This window comes from Cetorhinus maximus, chromosome 5 (assembly GCF_964194155.1).
Source record: "Cetorhinus maximus chromosome 5, sCetMax3.hap1.1, whole genome shotgun sequence".
Classification (NCBI taxonomy): Eukaryota; Metazoa; Chordata; class Chondrichthyes; order Lamniformes; family Cetorhinidae; genus Cetorhinus; species Cetorhinus maximus.
This window is the reverse complement of record NC_135883.1, coordinates 8,108,929-8,130,013: the sequence shown is the minus strand read 5'-3', so window position 1 is coordinate 8,130,013 and position 21,085 is coordinate 8,108,929. Positions and strand designations below refer to the sequence as shown.

The window sequence follows — 21,085 nt, the reverse complement described above, 5'->3', positions numbered from 1 at the left end:
GTCGCGAATGTGCAGAAGTGAAGTTGAGGCATTGGAGCAAGATCGCAAACCTCCAAACAACCCATGTACCCAACCCTTCAAGCACCACCTACCTCGCATGTGACAGAGCCTGCAGATCACACATTGGACTTATCAGCCATCTCAGAACTCATTGGATTGGAGTGGAAGCAAATCATCTTGTTAGGGATGAGTTCCAGAACTTTGACCCAGCAACAGGGAAAGAATGGTAATATAGTACCAAGTCAAGATGGCACGTGGCACGAAGGGGAACTTGCAGGTAGTGGTGTTTCCATGTGCCTGCTGCCCTTGTCCTTCTCGGTGGTGGAATTTGCGAGTTTGGAAGGTGCTGTTGAAGGAGCCTCAGGGAATTGCTGCAGTGCATCTTGTAGATGGTACACACTGCTGCCACTGTGCATCGGTGGTGGAGGGAGTGAATTTTTAAGGGATGGATGACATGCCAATCAAGCGGGCTGCTTTGTCCTATATTGAACAGATGTTGCTTCTGTCTCTTCCTCCTGGTATTACTCCCTCATGAAGACATGGTGGCAGTTTCTACAATCTTTAGCATTCACAAATACCACCTGAACGACAGGGGAATGGAATCCCTTGCAATTTAAAAAGTTCAGGTAGTTGTGTGCTGGAACCAATATTACAAGATGGTCTTTGTCATGAAGCTTGCACCCAAGGGCAGCCAACTAGTCTTTCCTGGGCTGAGATCAAAAGGTTAGAAATTTTTTATGCCCTGCTGAGATAGAAACTGGCATACACAGTAATGGGCTGAGAATTAGAAGTCAGAACTTGTAGCCTGAAAGGACTCATGTCACAAAGGAATTGAGAATTGCTCTGACTTTCACTGAGATGTGGAGTACAGAGAGTATTTGAAAGGAGGTATGGAAGTCTGAATGCAATTGAACTGAACTGTAGTCTCCTTCTGACTTCTAATTCGCAGCCCATTACTGTATAGGTCAGTTTCTATCTCTTTTCAGCAGGACATAAAAATTTCTAACCTTTGGAATATCAGCCCAGGAGAGACATTTTTTTTATTATGTATACCTTTCAGGCATGTTCTGCAATAAACAGTGCAGTCTCTAAACTCAGGTGGAAACCATCATCCTAGCTCCTGCAGCATTGTCTTGTGTGCCTCTCTCATTTCCTCTTCAATTTTACTCCTACCCCCATAATCTGGTCATACATATGGGAATGCCTGAGGGAAGCCCAGGGTAAAGTCACAATGAAGGAAGAGTGCAAAAAAGTTCCAATCTAAAATCATTGATCAGCAGCAGCACAGGGCTAAGAAGAAAAAATCTAAATTCAATCACTCATTGTATTGAGCAACTCCCGACATGTATACAGGGATGAATTCAGTCAGGTTCAGCTCTGGTGGAAAAGGTGGAATTTCTGATTGGTCTCAGCATTCCATTGTTATCCTTCCATTTACATAAAATTGCCACTGATGTTCAGAGACCTTCTTTATCTGTAAATGCTGATAAGCACCAAGATTACATTCCTACGGATTTTCCAAGCCATTTTGTCTTCTGCATTTTAGAGGGTGCAGGCTTTGGATTATTGGAGACTTAGCCTGCCCTTATGGAAACTTGCCCATAAACACAAGACAAAGGCTGGGATTTTCCATTCCCACCAGCGTCTGGCGTGTTTGGTGGTATGAATTTGCAACTGAGACAGTTCAGGCACAGCCGTTAATATGAGTGGAGTCAGGCTTCTAGTTTATCTGCCCAGTCAAGCAACACAGAGGCATCAAGGTGCCACCAAGTGCTCCAGAGCTTTATACCCCTCGAGCACAGACTGCAACATAATGAGCATTTTAGTGGGCTGCAGAACAATTGGACGACTGCACACATTGTATAATCTCCTTCCTAAAGTTGGCCATGGAGCAGTCAATGGCGGAGACACTCACAGCCCCTTGCAATGTCAGCATCCCGGTTTGGACCAGTCTCCCTGATGGTTCAAGCTAACAGTGCAGTCTTGCAGTGCGGGTAAGGAGAATGCCTGCGTCTGAGCTGAGAGCACAGCATGCAGTCCAATGGGCTAAGCTGCTGTTGATCAGTTGGGTGGAGTAGGGGTGGAGGTGGGTGGGGTTTTGGGCAGCCATACTGCGCACTAATCTCTGTCCATCCAAGTGGTGGCCAGCACTCTCCGCGATGTGTTAAGGGGCCTTCACACTTAACCAAGACAGGTTCTTAGTACACCCATGCTAACCCAAATGTCTCTCTCTGTCATCCTGCAGGAGTACAATATCAGGATCATGGAGCCTGGTGACCTAGCTGCATGCCTTGTGGTGTACAGAGAGCAAAGACAACAGAGAAGAGAGTGACTGAGGTGCCTGGCTGTGCAGAGGGAGGAACAGCACCCTCAGGAAGAAGGGGAAGCTGAGGCTCCTGCACGTGCCACCGAAGAGCCACAGTGAGTCATCGCTGACCAAGAACCAGTGTCGCTGAAGACTGTGCATGTCTAGGGAACTGGTCGGTCACATCTGCCAGTTATTACAGGATTTGGCACCACGGGGACATGGAGGGCAGCCACTGCCAGTAGCCGTGAAAGTGACCACGGCGCTCAATTTCTACAACAGTGGCTCCTTTCAGGGGTCCACAGGTGACTCTGTGGGCCATCACAAGCCTCCACCTGCAAATGCATCCATGAGGTCACGGATGCCATCTTCGCAAGGGCAACTTTGTGCATTTTGCCTGGGACCAGGGCAGCCAGGATGCAAGAGTGAATGGATTTGCCCAGATCTCGAGTTTCCCACAGGTGCAGGGTGCGATCGATTGCACTCATGTGGCGCTCAGGTCTCCGTCGCAACACGCGGTCAACGAGATCAACCGCAAGTGATTCCATTCGATCAATATGCAGCTGGTGTGCAATCACAAGAAACGCATCCTGCAGGTCTGCACATGGTTTCCAGGGAGTCTGCACGACTCCTACATTCTCAGTCGGTCACAGATCTATGACGTATTCCAGGGTCCACAGAAGCTGAAGGGATGGCTCCTCGGGGGCAAGGGCTACCCACAGAGGATATGGCTGATAACACCAGTACGCCGGCCTCAGGCTGCAGCAGAATGAAGTATAATGAGGCTCATGCTGCAACTCGCAACCTGGTGGAGCAGACGATCAGGATGCTGAAAATGAGGTTGCAGTGCCTGGACCGGTCTGGTGGAGTCTTGCAATATAGTCCACCGAGGATGTCACTTATCATCGTCGCCTGCTGCACCCTTTACTGCAGGAGGAGATGCAGGAGCTGGAGGCTTCCTCGGAGGTGGAGGACACTGACGAGGAGGAGGGTCAGCAGGTCCTTGAAGGTGGCGATGACAGGGGTGGGGCCCTTGCACCGGCCAGACGAGGCAGGCAGGCTCGGGAGGCCCTCATAGCTGCTGGATATGTGGAGGATGATGATGACATGCAGTGAGGTGACCCCATAGATCCTCACATCGCATTTGTGAACGTTTGACTCCAGCCTGGCTTATGGCAGGGTGCATACCCTCTGTGAGAATGCTCCTGTCATGGAGACTCAGTGGAGGCCCTAACAGGCGCTCAGTTGCAGGAAGATGATGACGCCATGCAGTGGGGACACTCCATAAGTCTTCAGATAGCCTCTGAGAATTTCTGACTGCTGTCTGGCCAAGGGCAGCTCACTTGCGCTCTGTGATAAGGGTCATATCATAGAAATGCAGCCATGAAGCTGTAGAAGCATCTGATCCTTTGCCCGCCTTCAGCACCTGCGCCCTTCAGGAGCACAGCGTCACTGGTCACAAATGCTGAAGAGATGGGGGCCATCATTCTGGCAGCAATGATAAGCGCCATCGAGGTGCAGGCATCAGTAATGTGTCCAGGGAGTGTGAGGCAGACCATAACTTTGGTCTAAAGGCTGCACAAAGCACAGGGAAGAGGCCCTGGACTGAGACGCCTGCCTTTATCTTGTGCAGAAAGGTTTCACATCTGTGACATGAACACTGCTCATCAGAAGAAGGAGCCATAGGCAGGGAGACATTCTTGAAGTTTATTTACAATAATGAACATTATGTACAAGTGATTAACACCCAAGCCCAGACTATGCAACTATATCTTCTTAACCTTCCTAACCCTGCTGCTACATCTTGGTGCTCCCCGGACATCCACTGTGGAGGTGGAGGCAGCCTGCTGACTGCTACACCCTGTCTGTGATGACCTTGACGGGTGTCCTCTGGAGGACCGAGGCTTGGGGGACCCCGGCCTGCTTTCGGGGTCCTGCTGTGTGGCAGTGGCATCCTCCTCGGTCTGTGGGGCTGGAGCTGCTGATGTCACAGGCAGTGGAGATTCGGATGGGTCAGGCACTCCTGGAGTCACCTGGAAGGAAGGTCCCGGGCAGAGGGGGGGCGGGGGGTGACTGGGGCATGGGGAAGGGGAACACTTCCTGATCCTCCTCCCCATAGATGTCCAAGGGCCCCAGGCTGACTCCTTGAGGAGCAGGGGTAGTTGGAGCGGGTTCGAGCTGCCCAATACCCCTCTCACGTACACACTGTTGAAGGCCAACTATGGCACCAGCAATGGAGTTGAGCCCACTCAGCAGTGCTGGAGTGACGTCCTGGACCAAGGTCTCTATGGCGGCTGCCATCCTACCAGTGTTGACCTCGGTGTGTTGTCCTGACAGCACTATCACCTCAGCCTGAAGGCAGACGAACTCCTCCATCGTGCTCTGCAATCTGAGGAGTGCAGTGGACATCCCTTCCTGATGTTCCCGAGCTTGCCTTTGCATGTTGCCTTGCAACATGATCAAGTCCAGAGGCTCGACATCTGACTTGGACTCAGCAAATTTCTGGCCTCCAGCAGTCCTCTGAGTGCCGGAGGCCTGGGAAGTCCCTGCAGTCGCCTGCTCTGGATCAAGTGATCCTGAGGCTATTCAAAAGCTAGGTCCCACCGAGGTGTGTGTCTCTGCGCTGGTGGAGGGTGTGGGTGAGCGCTGTGACGGGACTTCAGGGAGGGTGCCTTCAGGTTCCTCGTCAGAGGTTTCTTTGGGCTTGATGGGAGGCCCTGGGCCGTGGACTCCTTCAGTTGTTTCCCAGATGTGTCTGCAAATGCAAGGGGAGATAATTAGTGCATGGCAGTGGCCTGTGAAACAGGACACATCACTCACAGCCTGGTTGTCTGATGGATGTTGCATTGCTGGATCCTCACTTGGTAGAGTAGCACCAACCGCACCATCAGCACAGGAACGGTCCAGATCCTCACCGGCCAGCTGGATGGCTCTGTTTTCAAAGTCCACGAGGACCTCGATTTCAGGCATTCTTCCACCAGTCTGTGACCTCTCCCTCTTGTTGTGTGTCAGCTTGTCCTTCACGAATAGAGATGGAGAGAGTGTAAGCAGGACACCTGCCAGGCCAGATGATAAAATGCCTGGCATGTGTGGGTGGTGAGTGGTCCCATGGACGGGATGAGGAGGATGAAGGTGTGTGTGAGAGAGTGAATGAGTGACGTCCCTTGAACTGGCAGTGAGTGAGATCTTTGTGGATGTGTGATGGGTTTGAGAGTGTGTGAGTTGAGACTGTGAAAAGAGTGAAACGGAGGAGATCATTCATCCTCTTGCGGCACTGGGTCCTCTTTTGAAGGACCCTGGCGCTGACCACAGCTGCCACCGCCTCCCAAGCCTGGTTGGATACGCCGCTGCCCATCCTGCGGCCAGAGCGGGGGTAGAGGACATTGCAGCGGGGCCTCCAAGGCGTCCAAAAGGCGTTCCAATGATGCGTCGCTAAACCTGGAGGCTGCAGTCTTCTTACCTTTCATGGACACCTTCCCTGGTCTGGAGGCACTGAGATGTGAGCGTGCGGCTAGACTTTAAATATGGCACCTGGCGTGATGAAGCGGTGAGGTGATGGCGGGCAGGTGAAGGAGAGCCCGCCTGCCATGGAAACGGCATGGTTCCCGGGAATGCATAAATAATGTGCTGGGTTTGGGATGATATGGTGTGAAAACCCACCATCGCGGCCAGTGAGTAAAATGTCGTTTTACCCGCCCTTAGTGCAAATCTGGGACAATTCCGCCTAAAGTATTAAAAAAAAGCTCGAGCTATAATAGAACGTTGTCAACTTAAACCATTCACCTTTCAGTTTGCCATTAATAGTGGAGGTGCTCTCTGTTGCTAGTACATTCAGTTCTAATAATGATAGCCTGGAAATTATTGTTTGCAATATTAGCATATGAATGCTGAACACATTATTAGATTCCTCTGTCTGATATGTTAATGAAGTATTAATCATATATTTTAAAAAGGCTGCTGCTAAACCAGCAAAAGAATATCATACTAATATTAATGGGTTAGGCACCTGCACATTAACATTGCATAAAGTCAATTATCAGTGCTATGTTTTTAAACGTAGGAGGTGTTCTAGTACAAGATGACAGGCTTCCTCAAGGATAGATTATGCTTTATCCCGCCCCTCTGTTTCTCCCAGTTATTCCACCTTTGCTGCACAGACCATACGAACGTACGAACGAGGTGCAGGAGTAGGCCATTTGGCCCCTCGAGCCTGCTCTGCCATTCAATAAGATCATGGCTGATCTGACAGTAACCTCAAATCTGCATCCTGCCTACTCTCAATAACTTATCACCCCATTGTTTACCAAGAACCTATCCACCTCTGTCTTAAAAATATTCAAGACTCTGCTCCCACCACCTTTTCAAGAAGAGAGTTCCAAAGACTCACGGCTCTCTGGTAGAAAAGATTTCACCTCATCTCTCTTCTAAATGGGCGACCCCTTATTTTTAAAGAGTAACCCCTAGTTCTAGATTTTTCCACAAGGGGAAACACCCTCTCCACATCCACCCTGTCAAGACCCCTCAGGACCTTATATGTTTCAATCAAGTTGCCTCTTACTCTCCTAAACAGCAGCAATTACAAGCCTAGCCTCTCCAACCTTTCCTCATAAGACAACCCACCAATTCCAAGTATTAGTCTGATAAACCTTCTCTGAACTGCTTCCAAAGCATTTACATCCTTCCCTAAATAAGGTGACCAATACTGTACACAGTACTCCAGATTTGGACTCACCAGCACTCTGTATAACTGAAGCATAACCTCCCTATTTTTGTAGTCAATTCCCCTCATAATGAATGATAACATTCTATTTCCCTTCCTAATTACTTGCTGTACCTGCATACTAGCCTTTTGCGATTCATGCACTAAGACACCCAGATCCCTCTGCATCTGAGACTCTGCAATCTCTCACCATTTAGATAATATGCCTCTCTTTTATTCGTCCAGTCAAAATGGACAGTTTCACATTTTCCCACATTATACTCCATTTGCCAGATCTTTGCCCACTCACTTAACCTAGCTATATCTTTTTGTAGCCTCCTTATGTCCTCTTCACTAATTACTTTCCTACCTATCATTGTGTCATCAGCAAATTTGGCAACCATCCCATCCATCCCTTCGTCCAAGTCATTTATATAAATTGTGAACAGTTGAGGTCCCAGCACTGATCCCTGTGGCACACCACTCATTACATCCTGCCAACCAGAAAAAGACCCATTTATGCCTACTCTCTGCTTCCTGTTAGCCAACCAATCTTCTATCCATGCCAATATGCTGCCCCCTATACCATAGCTTTTATTTTACGCAATAACCTTTGATGTGGCACTTTATCAAAAGCCTTCTGGAAATCTAAGTACAGTACATCCACTGGTTTCCCTTTATCCACAGCACGTTACTTCCTCAAAGAACTCCAATAAATTGGTTAAACAGATTTCCCTTTCACAAAACCGTGCTGACTCTGCCTGATTACCTTGAACTTATCCAAGTGCCCTGCTATAGCTTCTTTAATAATAGCGTCTAACATTTTCCCTATGACAGATGTTAAGTTAACTGGCCTGTAGTTTCCCGCCTTCTGTCTCCCTTGCTTTTTGAATAATGGAGTTACGTTTGCTATCTTCCAATCTAATGGGGCCGTCTCTGAATCTAGGGAGTTTCAGAAAATTAAAACCAATGCATCAACTATCTCACTAGCCACTTCTTTTAAGATCCTAGGATGAAGTCCATCAGGACCTGGGCACTTGTCAGCCTGCAGCTCCAACAATTTACTCAGTACCATTTCTCTGGTTATTGTAATTTTCCTGAGTTCCTCCCTCCCTTCCATTTCCCGATTTATCATTGCTTCTGGGATACTCTATTTTGTAGAGTATACTCTATTGTATCATTGTTTGTATACTCGTATACTCTATTTTGACATGTATTTATTTTTGTCAGTTGAAACTGCCTGTGCCTGTCCCAATTCCTGGGTCACTGATTTCAACCCTTCCCTTTCCACCCATCAGCCTCTACATTTGCCAAATGCTCTTCCACAATTTCTACCGCCTACAAAGTGAGGCCACTGTGAAGCAGATCTTCTTCTCTCCTCCCCTCTCTGCTTTTCAGGAGCATAGTACCCTCCACGAAGCATTGGTCCATTATTCTGTCGTGTCACCGCTTCTTCCCAGGCAGCTATATAAATGCAACACCTGTCCATTTACCTCCTCCCACACCATTATCTAGGGTCTCAAAACATTCATTCCATATGAGACAGCAATTTACTGAATTATGCAGTGGGGCAAATAATTTCATCATTTTCCTAATGGCCAACAGCAGCCATGTGAGGAGATCAAAAGACCCTTGTGGGCATTGACATCACACAGGTACATTTAATCCTATTCTATATGCAGCATAATTATCAAACATGCCACATAAGTTTTCAATTAGCACTTCGTATGCCTTGAATAATTGGGAGATACCTTACAGTACAACAGTACAGCTTTTTAGGAAAAATATTATCATCTCCTTCGTGTCCCATGTCTTCACCCTACAAAGTGGCCTCAGTATGAAGTTGAGTAACTAGATGTCAAACTTGTGACGGATCAAATAAGCTGAAGCTGCCAATGAGAAATTAGCTGTGCAACCAACAATACAAAGAAGACTGGTGCACCAAGCACTAATTCAAGGTGTTTTATTCTTCAGTTGTTTCATTCAGTTAATCTATGTATTGGCCATTCTACCAGCTCAACTGTGTAAATGCTTCCAAATAGCAGTTCAGAACTAATTCACGTTTCTTTCATTTAATGGGTGATACATTGTGTGGATGTTGTAACCCACATTGCATCACACACACTGAAAACAGTAAAATCATGCATTAAAAAAAAATCTTCACAATCTTAAATCTCCCTCAATTAACCTCAATAGCACAGGAACCGAAATTTCCAGATTATCACGATGATGCTTTCTCTTTTAAAGCAATAATATTCTTCCAGGCTATCTTCTTCTCTACGCATAATTATCAGTAGAAATTTCTCATCGCAACATATGTGTGACAACGCTGTAATTTACATGAGAGAAAAATTTCTACATCTAGTTACCAGTTTAGTTGGAGCTTTTCCCAATCTATGCTCAATCTTACCTTCTGGTGGTTCCAAACCCTTTGGCCCCAAAGGCAGAAATCCTTCCGAAGCCCATTCGATCATCTGCTTGGTTTGGGCTTCCACGCCTTTGGCTGTGTCTAACTCATCATTCCCAGAATGTGTTGGAAAGAGCTTTCCTGCTCTGTTGCTTGCCACCTGGTTTAAATTGGTAAATTGAAGATTCGGGGTGATCTTTTGGTAATTTGAAACCTGAAGCTGCAGCTTACATCTCTGAGCGTACAAGACCCAGACAACAACACACATAAGGTTGCAACTGTATGAGTCAACTTGTATAAGGTTAGCATAAATCGCCATTTAAAATTATTCGTATAAAACAGTTCCCTTCACAATACGTTTTATTTTCAAATGATGGACACATTATTCAGCCTACTCATTATTGTAAGTGACAACAGTTGTAATAATGGCCAAGACCCAAATGCAGGATTAGTTTTCTTAGTTACAGTTTGTGGTGTACATGATAGAATTCAGGTTCAGGTCCAGGCCTATGATGCCTATATCATGAGTTGTCCACATCACAGGGGAAGGAAGCTATGAAAGACTAATATAAAAGGTAAGTCAACCTCTACTATTTTTGTGTGCCTCTTAGAGTAGATGATTAATTACCTTAGGTCATTCATCAAGTTTACAGGGACAAACATTCAACTGTCCATTCCCTTTTTTTTCAGAACATAGGCACTTTTCTATAATTTTTTTTTACTGAAACAATATCTTTGTTAGGATTGGAATGAAATTATAAACTTTCGGTTGAAACTCAGAATTTATCCATATAAAAGAGAATTCAAACTGTGTGTGGTTGAGATTGGGCTGTGTATAAACGCACAGCGATATAAATGTCTATTATTACATTATTAACATATAGTCCTCTCAATGTTTTCCGGAGAGTATTTTATTTCTCTTTGTGCTCTTCAAGGAAGAATGTTGAAGGCCTTTCCAAAATCCGATCTTGAGCACTGCCATACATCTTGTGAGTATGGTTGTTTTTTGGAATTTTCAGTCATCCAATACAGTCCCATCCACATCTGTACATTGCCATGGTCTAATCCATTTTGACTAACATTGCCTTGTGCACTAGTTGAGCTATCATGAATGCCTATCCTTAGATTTAATAAAACATTACATTTTATACACAATTGAAACAAAATACAACTAACGTTACAGTCCAAATGTGCAATTGCCTTCAAGTATTTTACAGCAGTGCTTCCCCTTGGTGACAATACACTGGGAGGGATTTTATGCCACCCCATTCCCGTCATCATATTTGAAGGCAGGAGCGGGTGGAGTGGTGGGGCTAGCCCACTGCCTTCCCACCCATCTCAGAGCTGGCCCCCATAATATGGTGGACGGGTGTCAGTGTCTGCATGTCTGCGAAGGAGTCTTCTTGACTTTGCTCCATTTAAATCACTGACAGAAAATTGAGTGTTACCCCTCACTCACATACACTCCGACTCACCCTTCTTTGCTGACACCTGCTGCAGTCAGGCATTTCAGTCTGCCTGGACAGAGGCTGAAGAAAATCTCCCATTATGAAATATGTGCTCTAGAACTAACTTATTGCTTCCTCCAAGTGTTCTGTCAGTGGCAAGAGTAATTAAGGTAGCAGGCTTCTTGATCTCTTGGGTTTGAGGTGGCATGTGTCTCTTCGTCTTGGTTCAGGGAATGGCAAATAACTTTTTTGGCAAAGTCCACTGCTGCAGTGGTCGGCTGGTCCTGCCTACTATTCAGCAAATCCATTATCATTTAAATACGGAGGCTGGAGATGGCACCTTCATCAATGCCAACTCAAGCTATTGCTCTGTTGCTAGGCACTCCAACAGCCTTTTTAGTGCCTTTTGGAAGAGTAGACATCTGGTCAACAATGGGTGTAGTGCAAATCTATGTGTAATTGGACTCTCCATCTGATTCTCCAGTGTGTTGGAGCTTGAGAAGAGCGTTTTATGGTATTTGAAGCCCAAAACCACCATCCCAGCAGTCTGAGCGTTCACCAGTGCTCACTCCTGTGAGAAAATTTCCATCATGAAAAGTTTGATGGTAACTGGTCTAAGAGCTCCTTGTACTTCATGCAGCATTATAGTTTACTTAAGTCGTCATGCATAAGTCACAGAATGGTTACAGCACAGGAGGCGGCCATTTGGCCCATTTGTGTCTCGGTTCTCTGCAAGGCTGACTCACCTTGTCACATTCCCCTGCTTTTTCCCTGTAGCCCTGCAAACTTTTTCTCTTCAGATAATGATCCAATTGTCTTTTGAAAGCTATGATTGAATCTGCCTCCACCAAACCCTCAGGCAATGCATTTAGATCCTGACCTCTCGCTGCATAAAAAGGCTTTTCTTCACGTCGCCGTTGCTTCTTTCGCCAATCACCTTAAACCGGTGTCCTCTGTTACTCGATCCTTCTGATAATGTCAACAGTTTCTCACTACCTACTCTGTCCAGACCCCTCATGATTTTGAACATCTTTAGCAAGAATGCCTCTGAAGAAGAGTCATACAGGCTCCAAATGTTAACTCTGTTTCTCTCTCCACAGATGCTGTCAGACCTGCTGAGTTTTTCCAGCATTTCTGTTTTTGTTTCAGGTTTCCAGCATCCGCAGTTTTTTGCTTTTACCTCTATCAAATCTGCGGACAACCTTCTGCTCTCGAAGGAGAACAGTCCCAGCTTCTCCAATTGATCCACGCAACTGAAGTTCCTCGTCCCATTCCCTGGAACCACTCTCGTGAGTCATTTCTACACCCTCTTGGCATCCTTCCTGAAGGGTGGTGCCCAAAGTGTGGTGTCTTATGAGGAAAGGTTGGACAGACTAGGCTTGTATCCGCTGGAGTTTAGAACAGTAAAAGGCGACTTGATTGAAACATATAAGGTCTTGAGTGGGCTTGACAGGGTGGATGTGGAGAGGATGTTTCTTTCCTCTTGTGGAAAAATCTAGAACTAGGGGTCACTGCTTAAAAATAAGGGGTCGCCCATTTAAAACAGAGACGAAGCGAAATTTTTTCACTCGGAGAGTCGTGAGTCTTTGGAATTCTCTTCCTGAAAAGGTGGTGGAAGCAGAGCCTTTGAATATTTTTAAAGCAGAGGTGGACAGATTCTTGGTAAGCAAGGGGGTGATAGGTTATCGGGGGTAGACGGGATGCAGATTTCAGGTCACTGTCAGATCGGCCATGATCTTATTAAATGACAGAGCAGGCTCGAGGGGCTGAATGGCCTACTCCTGCTCCTTGTTCATACGTAATATGTTCAATACTGCAGTTGAGGCCGAACCAGTGTTTTGTACAGGTTTATCATAACTTCCTTGCTTTGGTACTCTGTTCCCCTATTTATACATCCCAGGATCCCCTATGTTTTAATAACCGCTCTCTCAACCTGCCCTGTCACTTTCAATGATTCGTGCACATATACCCCCAGGTCCATCTGTTCCTCGACCCTTTTTAGAATTATACCCTTTGTTTTGTATTGCCTCGCCTCATAATTTCTACCAAATTAATCACTTCACATCTCTCTGCATAAAATTTCACCTGCCCACTTGTCTGTCCATTCCATCAGCACAGATGGTACTCTTCGAGATTCACAACCAAATTTATTTTTTAATACTGTGCCAAACGCTACTGATAGGATCCTTCTTTTGAATGCAGAGTTTATGAGGATCAAATCTCAGCTGAACAGCTTAGGGCGGAAAGGAGCTGGTCTTCCAACCCCTTCACAGCTGTCATGTACTTCTGCTCACTCATGCTCTGAGATTTGTCTACTGCACCCTCCTGCCCCATTCCTTCTGCTTTATTGTAACTCTTTCGAGTACATTCACAGTTCTTGACTTTTTTTTTCCGGGAGTGGTACATGAACCCACAACCTTCTGACTCAAAGGTGAGGGTGCTATGAACTGAGCCACAGCTGACACCTCTCTGCTTTATTGTAGGTGCTATTATTTAAGACTTGTTAGCATGTAACATTTTCTGCTTCCTGCACTCCATTAAGCTCCATGTTGCAGGCCTATTCCAATTTGCTGTGAATAAATAATAAGGCTGATTCTAGAAAATATAGCAGGATGGGCCATTCTTGAGAGCACTGGTCTTGCTGCTTCAGTGCTTGAAATGCCATAGCTAAGTTTCATAACATTTCAGGTAAACATCAAAGGATTATTTTTATTGAGACCAACCCAATCAAAATAGACCCACAGAAGCTGGTGACATATATTAATAATGAACAAGCGTTTAAAGAACAGATAAATGAATGGGTTTCATACCTGTAAGACTTCAAAAATTGCTTTCCTATACATAGGCTGTTTGCTATAGGTTGGCTGGTGAAAGGCAGTAGAAAAAGAACTCAAAGGCATCAGCTTTTCTACACAGACCTGTCAAACCAGAGAAGACTGAACTCAGTGGTAATCACAATCATTGAAAGAAGTACTTATGACCCTTCATTCACATACCTGAAGCCCAACGTATCTGAGACAGAGGAAAAGTAGAAAAAAAACAAAAGAAAGAAATGGGAGAGACATATTTATCTAGGATTTTTTAATCAAGTCTCTGAGAAACACCTCAAAACACTTCACATATAGTGAATTGCTCTTAAATACACAGACTGTTGCTCTCTAAGCAAATGCAACAGCCAATTAAAATCCTACATAGAGCAATGAGGTGAATGGCCAGTTATTCTGTTTTAAGTGTTGACGGCTAACGGAGGAATGTTATCAAGAAGCACTGGGGAAGTCATTCTCACGCAGCAGGAACAGAGGCATTTGATGCACTTTGTTCACAGCCCTCAAGAAGCAAAGCATTTAAGATAGCTTATTCCCTCACTTCAAGAGCAGAAGGATCTGCGATGTTTCACTTGCAGAACTTGAGCAGAGGAGCACCTGAATTATTTAGTTCAGAAATATCAAAAACAAGAGAACTTAAAGCAGTGTTCCCATTTCATGCTCAGATGTTTTTCTGTTTACTTTCCCTAAATATCTTGAGTGGCCTGAATATTTTTGTATACATGGTGTTAGAGCTCAACTTGAAAAGTATGAAACAGAACAATACGTCTCAGATTCTCTTGCATCTAAACGTCTGTACAACTTTGTGTTGTCTTATGGGGTTTGCAGCACAAGTGGATTCATCCAAAAAGTTACAAGTGTAACTTATTGTTTCGTTTCTTTTCTCTAGCTTTATCACTCCTTTTCCCATCAGCTGTGTTCCTTTAATTTTATTCTCTCCCCTTTCTCCAAATTTCAGTTTCCCTTTATTCATCTACTGTTTCTCCCTCCGTTTATTCCTTTCTTTACCCCTTCTATTACCCCTGTATCTCCCTTCGCATGGTTTTCCTATTTCTCTTTCTTTTTCTCCAGTTTCTATTTTATCTTCTGTTTGTCTGGCATCTCCCTTCAGTTTCTTGAACTCACAATGCAGTTGACCACTATATTTCATTGATACTGTGCTCTCCTGTGACTAACCAAGAGAAAGTTGGGGCAGATACTAAGGTTCTAGATTTGTAACCACAGGCCCCTGCGTGTCCCTTAAGACTTTTTCTTACGGAAGAGCGAAATCCCATGCTTTTCTCTGGTCTTCTCGCGCCAGGTATTATCTGTGGCAAAATAGACAAGCAGGTGACTGGTTCCCATTTCGCTGACCATTCTGCTCCGAGCTGATTTTCAAAAGGCTCATGTGAAGGGAATGCTGTCTCACTCATTTTTCCTCCCTCAAGACCAGCCCTGGTTCTCAGCCCAGTATTAGCCCACGTTAAAATTGCTGAGATTGAGAACTCAGTAGAGTTGGTGGCTTGGACTTGTCATTCTGTAGCACCGCATGCTGATATTTCAATGTGCTATGCTACAATGCTGCTTCACTCTATGAGGCAGGTGTTTCTAGGTGATATGATGTAATGTTGGACCTTTTTTAATCATCGGAAAGAATCACAGAATCACACAGTGCAGAAGAGGCCCTTCGGCCCATCGAGTCTGCACCGACATGTGAGAAACACCTGACCTACCTACCTAATCCCATTTACCAGCACTTGGCCCATAGCCACCCACCAACTTTGAGAGATGCACTGCTAGCTTCCTACAAAGGCATTATCAAATGAACAGAAGAAAAACAATAATATGTAATGATTTATTTTTAAATCGTAGTATTTGAAAGTAAACAGGCATTGAAGGGATAAAAGAGGATTTTGTGTAAAGAGCCTAGATTACAGGGTAGCTTCATGAGATCAACTATTTCTATTCTCCCTGTCTCAGTAAGAAAGTATATGCAAGTTTTTTTTGAAAGCCAAGATATTAGACTTACAACAGAAAATTTTCCATCTCCAAACCACATCACCCATCGTGTTCCTTCAGCTGCCCGGCTTCGGCCAGTCATCCACCAGGAAACAATACGACCAGGCCACCAGGAGAATCCCCTTAATTTCCCCCAGACCAGCTCACCAATGCCAAATCCACGCCCATCCTGGAAATTCAGATGGCAAATGTTAATGAAGGAATTTGACATTTCATCGCAAAAATATGAGAGGTCCAAGGATTGAGGCCTGCAATCAGACAGCCTTGCTAACCATTACTTCACTATGAAAGAATATCACGACAGTTCGTTATTTTGGAAGTTTTTGTACTCACCCATTAGTTTTAATCAACAGAAAACATACCAGGCTGACTGAAGTTCGTGCCTGGCAAGTGGAAAAGTCCTGCGCTACAGACACAAATTTGTACTCCTTGTGCACTAATCCCCATAATCTTCTGGTTCCAGCCGGGTGCCAATGCAACCTTTTTCTAAAGTATTTGCTTTTAAATATTATAGAATCTTAGAGAAATTATAGCATGGATGATGAGGTCATTTGTTCATCACACCTGTGCAAAAGATAGCTTTTCAAATGGAGTCCTCCATTCCAATCCCAATTGCCCGCCATTTTGTCAAAAGAGGTAAGCTTTGGGCACTATAACACCGGTAGCTGACTGAATTGCTTTGAGGTGCTGGGCCCTGTGCCTACACTGGAGGAGCATCTGCCCTATTGAAATGCCCTGAACCCAAAAAGCAAAACAACTTGTATTTTATAAAGCACCTTTAACATAAGGTGCTCCACAGGAGCATTAATCAAACAAAATTTGACACAGAACCACACAAGGAGATATTGAGGCAGATGATCAAAAGTTTGGTCAAAGAGGTAGGTTTCAAAGAGGAGCATCTTGAAGGGGAAACAGTGAGGTAGAGATTTTTTTGGGGGGGAGTGGGGTGGTGCAGGTGGGGGGGGGGGGCAGGGGAATTCCAGAACTTAGGGCCTAGGCAGCTGAAAGAATGGCCACTAATGGTGGGGATGCTCAAGAGGCTAGAACTGGAAGAACGCAGATATTGTGGAGCATGCAGGGCTAAAGGAGATTACAGAGCTAGGGAGAAGCAAAACCATGGAAGAATTTGAAAACAAGGATGGGAATTTTAAACTAGAGCTATTGCTTGACCAGGTGCCTATGTAGGTCAGTGAGCACAGGGGGTGATGGCTGCATGAGATTGGGTGTTAGTTACGACATGGGAAGACGGGAGATAACAAAGGCATGGATGAGGGTTTCAGTGGCAGATGAGTGAGGCAGGAGCTGGGTAATGTTATGGGGGTAGAAATAGGCAATCTTAATGTCGGTCAGGACATGTGGTCAGGAGTTCCTCTCTAAGTCAAACATGACACCAAGGTCGTGAACAATCTGCTTCCACCACAGGTATTCACCAGGAAGACCGAGGAATAGAGAAGCATTCAGGTTGTGTCAGGTGGAACATATTACACTTGAGTCATGCCAAAACCCAGGGGGAGGGAGGTGTGCGAGGGGGATGAAAATTATTCTACTAATACAGCCTCTATAAAGCTTTAAAATTAATTTTAAATATTTGTCAGGCCTTGCTAAAACTGGAGTGGATGTGTGGCAGGTGAAGAGGAGGTATAGAATATTGAGCAGAAATGAAGTGAGAGGAAATCCATTGTGTAAAGGGAGGAGATGGGAAAATAGATTAAGTGTGTCAAAGAGAAATTTCTTGAGCAGTATATTTCTGGCCCAGTGAGAGAGTATCTGGTTCTGGGAAATGAGGGGGGCCAACTGGATTAAGTGTCAGTAAGGAAACATTTAGGGAACAGTGATCAGTGTATCATAAGGTTTAGATTTGTTGTGGAAAAGGAGGGGTAAAAGTATTTAATTTGGAGAGGGTTAATTTCAGTGGGTTGAGAAAGGTTCTGTCTCGTTTAAACTGGAATCAAAGACTGACAAGCAAAACTGTAATTGAACAATGGGCTGCCTCTAAAAAGGAGATGGTTCAATACATTCGAGGCACATTCCCATGAGGGAGAAAGGTAGGGCGACTAAAACCTGAGCTCCCTGGATGACGAAAGAGATGAAGAATAAGATGAAGCAGAAAGAGGGGTAAGACTGCTGTCAGGTTCTTAATAGAAGCAAGAACCAGACTGAATATAGAAAGCTCAGAGGGGAAGTGAATTGGACAAAGGGAACAGACTGGCAACTAACATAAAAGGGAATCCAAAAGTCTCCTTCAGACATTTAAACAGTAAAAGGGGAGTGGGGCCAATCAGGGGTCAAAAAGGAGTCCTACATGGAAAGTAGAAGCAGAAAGTATGCTTGAGGTGCTAAATGAGCACTTTGCATCTCTCTTTATCAAGAGGATCCCCATAATGAGGGAAACGTCGTTAAGATATTGGATGTGCTAAAAATCGGTAAAGCAGCCATATTAGGAAGTCTAACTGTACTTAAAGCTGATAAATCCCCAGCATCGGACGGGATACATCTGAGGATACTGAGGGGAATAAAGGTGCAAATTGAAAAGGTTGTAGCCATAATCTTCCAATCCACCTTAGATACAGAGGTTGGTTCTAGAGGACAGGAGAATTGTAAATGTTACATTCTTGTTCAAAAAATGGTGCGAGGATAATGCGAGCAACTTCAGGCCAGTCAGTTTAGCCTCAGTGGTGGGAAAGCTTTTATAAATGATAACCTGGCACAAAATAAACAGCTATTTGGACAAGTGTGAATTAATTAAGGAAAGCCAGCATGGATTTCTGAAAGGCGAATCATGTTTAACTAATTTGACTGAGTTTTTTGGATGCGGTAACAGAGAGGGCTGATAAAGGTCATGTGATTGATGTGATGTAAATAAGCTTCCAAAAGGTGTTCGATAAAGTCACATAATAGGCTTGTCAGTAGTGCTGAAGCCCTTGGAATAAAATGGGAAGTGGTAGTGTGGATACAAAGTTGGCTGAGTGACAGGAAACAGACTCTAGTGGTAAGTGGTGTATTGGGTAAATTTCAAAATTTGCCCATGATACTAAACATGGAAGTTTGGTAAATGGTGAGGAGGATTGTGATGGACTTCAAGAGGACATACATCGGCAGACTTGGTGGAATGGCCTGCCACATGATATTTTGGTAGAAAAAAATGAAGGGAGGCAATAAAAACCTAAGAGTACAATTCTAAAGGAGATTCAGGAACAGGCAGATTAGGTGGTATCTGTGCACAAATCATTGAAGGTGGCAGGGCAGGTTGAGAAAACCTTTAAAAAGGCATTCGGGATCCTGAGATTTATAACTAGACGAATAGAGTACAAAAGCAAGGAAGTTATGATAAACACTCATAAGACATCGGTTAGACCCCAAGTGAAGTATTGTGACCAGTTCTGGGTATAACATTTTAGGAAGGATGTGAAGGCTTTAGAGAGGGTGCACAAAAGATTTACAAGAAGGGATTCAGGGATGAGGGACTTTAGTTACATGGATTCGATTAGAGAAACTGGGTTGTTCCCCTTAAAATGACGGTTGGGGGGAGATTTGATCGAGGTGTTCAAAATCTTGAGGAGTCTAGAAAGGTCAGATAGGGTGAAGTTGTTCCCACTGGCAAATGAGTTGAGAACCAGAGGACACAGGTATAATATGATTGGCAAAAGAATCAAAAAGGACATGTGGGGAAACCTTTTTATACAGCAAGTGGTTACAATCTGAAATGCAGTGCCTGAAAGGGTAGTAGAGGCAGATTCAATCACTGTTTTCCAAAGGAGGACTAGTTTTCTCTTTCATTCGTTCATAGGATGTGGGCGTCACTGGCTAGGCCAGCATTTACTGCCCATTCCTAATTGCCCTTGAAAAGATGGTGGTGTGCTGCCTTCTTGAACTGCTGTGATCCATGTGATATACGTACACCCACGGTGCTGTTTGGAAGGGAGTTCCAGGATATTGACCCAGCGAACGGTGATATAGTTCCAAGTCAGGATAGTGTGTGACTTGGAGGGGAACTTCCAAGTGGTGGTGTTCCAATGCATCTGCACAAAGGAAGGTTGCGGTTGTTGGAGGTCAGTCATCTCAGCTCCAGGGCATCACTGCAGGAGTTCCTTAGGGTAGTGTCCTTGGCCCAGCCATTTTCAGCTGCTTCATCAATGACCTTCCTTCCATCATAACATCAGAAGTGGGGATGCTCGCTGAAGATTGCACAATGTTCAGCATCATTCGTGACTCCTCAGATACTGAAGCAGTCCACGTCCAAATGCAGCAAGACCTGGACAATATCCAGGCTTGGGCTGACAAGTGTCAAGTAACATTCGCGCCACACAAGTGCCAGGCAATGACCATCTCCAGCAAGAGAGAATCCATCCATCGCCCCTTGATGTTCAATGGCATTACCATCACTGAATCCCCCACTATCAACAGCCTGGGTGTTACCATTGACCAGAAACTGAACTGGACTAGCCATATAAATACTGCGGTTACGAGAGCAGGTCAGAAGCTAGGAATCGTGCAACAAGTAATTCACCTCCTGACTCCCCAAAGACTGTCCACCATCTACAAGGCACAAGTCAAGACTGTGATGAAATGCTCCCCACATGTCTGGATGAGTGCAGTTCCTGAAACACTCAAGAAGCTTGACACCGTCCAGGACAAAGCAGCCCGCTTGATTGGCAGCACCTCCAAAAACATTCTCTCCCTCTACCACTGACACACAGTAACAGCAGCATGTACCATCTACAAGAAGCACTGCAGGAATTTACCAAGGCTCCTTCCAAACCCACGACCACTACCATCTAGAAGGACAAGGGCAGCAAATAGATGGGAACACCTCCACCTGTAAGTTCCCCTCCAAGTCACTCACTATGCTGACTTGGAAATATATCGCCGTTCCTTCACTGTCGCTGGGTCAGAATCTTGGACTCCCTTCCTAACAGCACTGTGGGTGTACCTACACCACATGGACTGCAGTGGTTCAAGAAGGCAGCTCACCACCACCTTCTCAATCTCAAGGGCAACTAGGGATGGGCAATGAATGCTGGCCCAGCCAGCGAAGCCCACATCCTGTGAATGAATAAATTTTTAAAAATGCTGCCCTTGTCCTTCTAGGTGGTACAGGTCGCGGGTTTGGAAGGTGCTGTCAAAGGAGCCTTGGTGAGTTTATGAAGTCCATCTTGTACCTGGTACACATTGCTGCCACTGTGCATCAGTGATGGAGGGAGCGAATGTTGAATGTGGTGGATGGGGTGCCAATCAAGCAGGCTGATTTGTCCTGGATGATGTCAAGCTTCTTGTGAGTGGTGGAGCTACACTCATCCAGGCAAGTGAAGAGTATTCCATCACACTCCTGACTTGTGCCTTGTAAATTGTGGACAGGCTTTGGGGAGTCAGGAGGTCAGTAACTCATCACAGAATTCCTGGCCT

The 21,085-nt window shown here is 45.1% G+C and overlaps 1 protein-coding gene across 9 annotated transcripts in view; it reads right to left on the bottom strand.

Moving 5' to 3' along the window:
- The window catches only part of dnmt3aa (DNA (cytosine-5-)-methyltransferase 3 alpha a), a 586,890-nt gene that overhangs the window by 178,847 nt on the left and 386,958 nt on the right, over nt 1-21,085 (bottom strand). For all 9 annotated transcript variants that reach the window (XM_078541484.1, XM_078541483.1, XM_078541485.1 and 6 more), the window contains 3 exons: nt 15,693-15,851; nt 13,670-13,777; nt 9,415-9,571 (listed from right to left, as the gene is read on the bottom strand). In XM_078541484.1, coding sequence (XP_078397610.1) covers nt 9,415-9,571; nt 13,670-13,777; nt 15,693-15,851 — 424 coding nt within the window. The remainder of the gene's footprint in view (nt 1-9,414; nt 9,572-13,669; nt 13,778-15,692; nt 15,852-21,085) is intronic.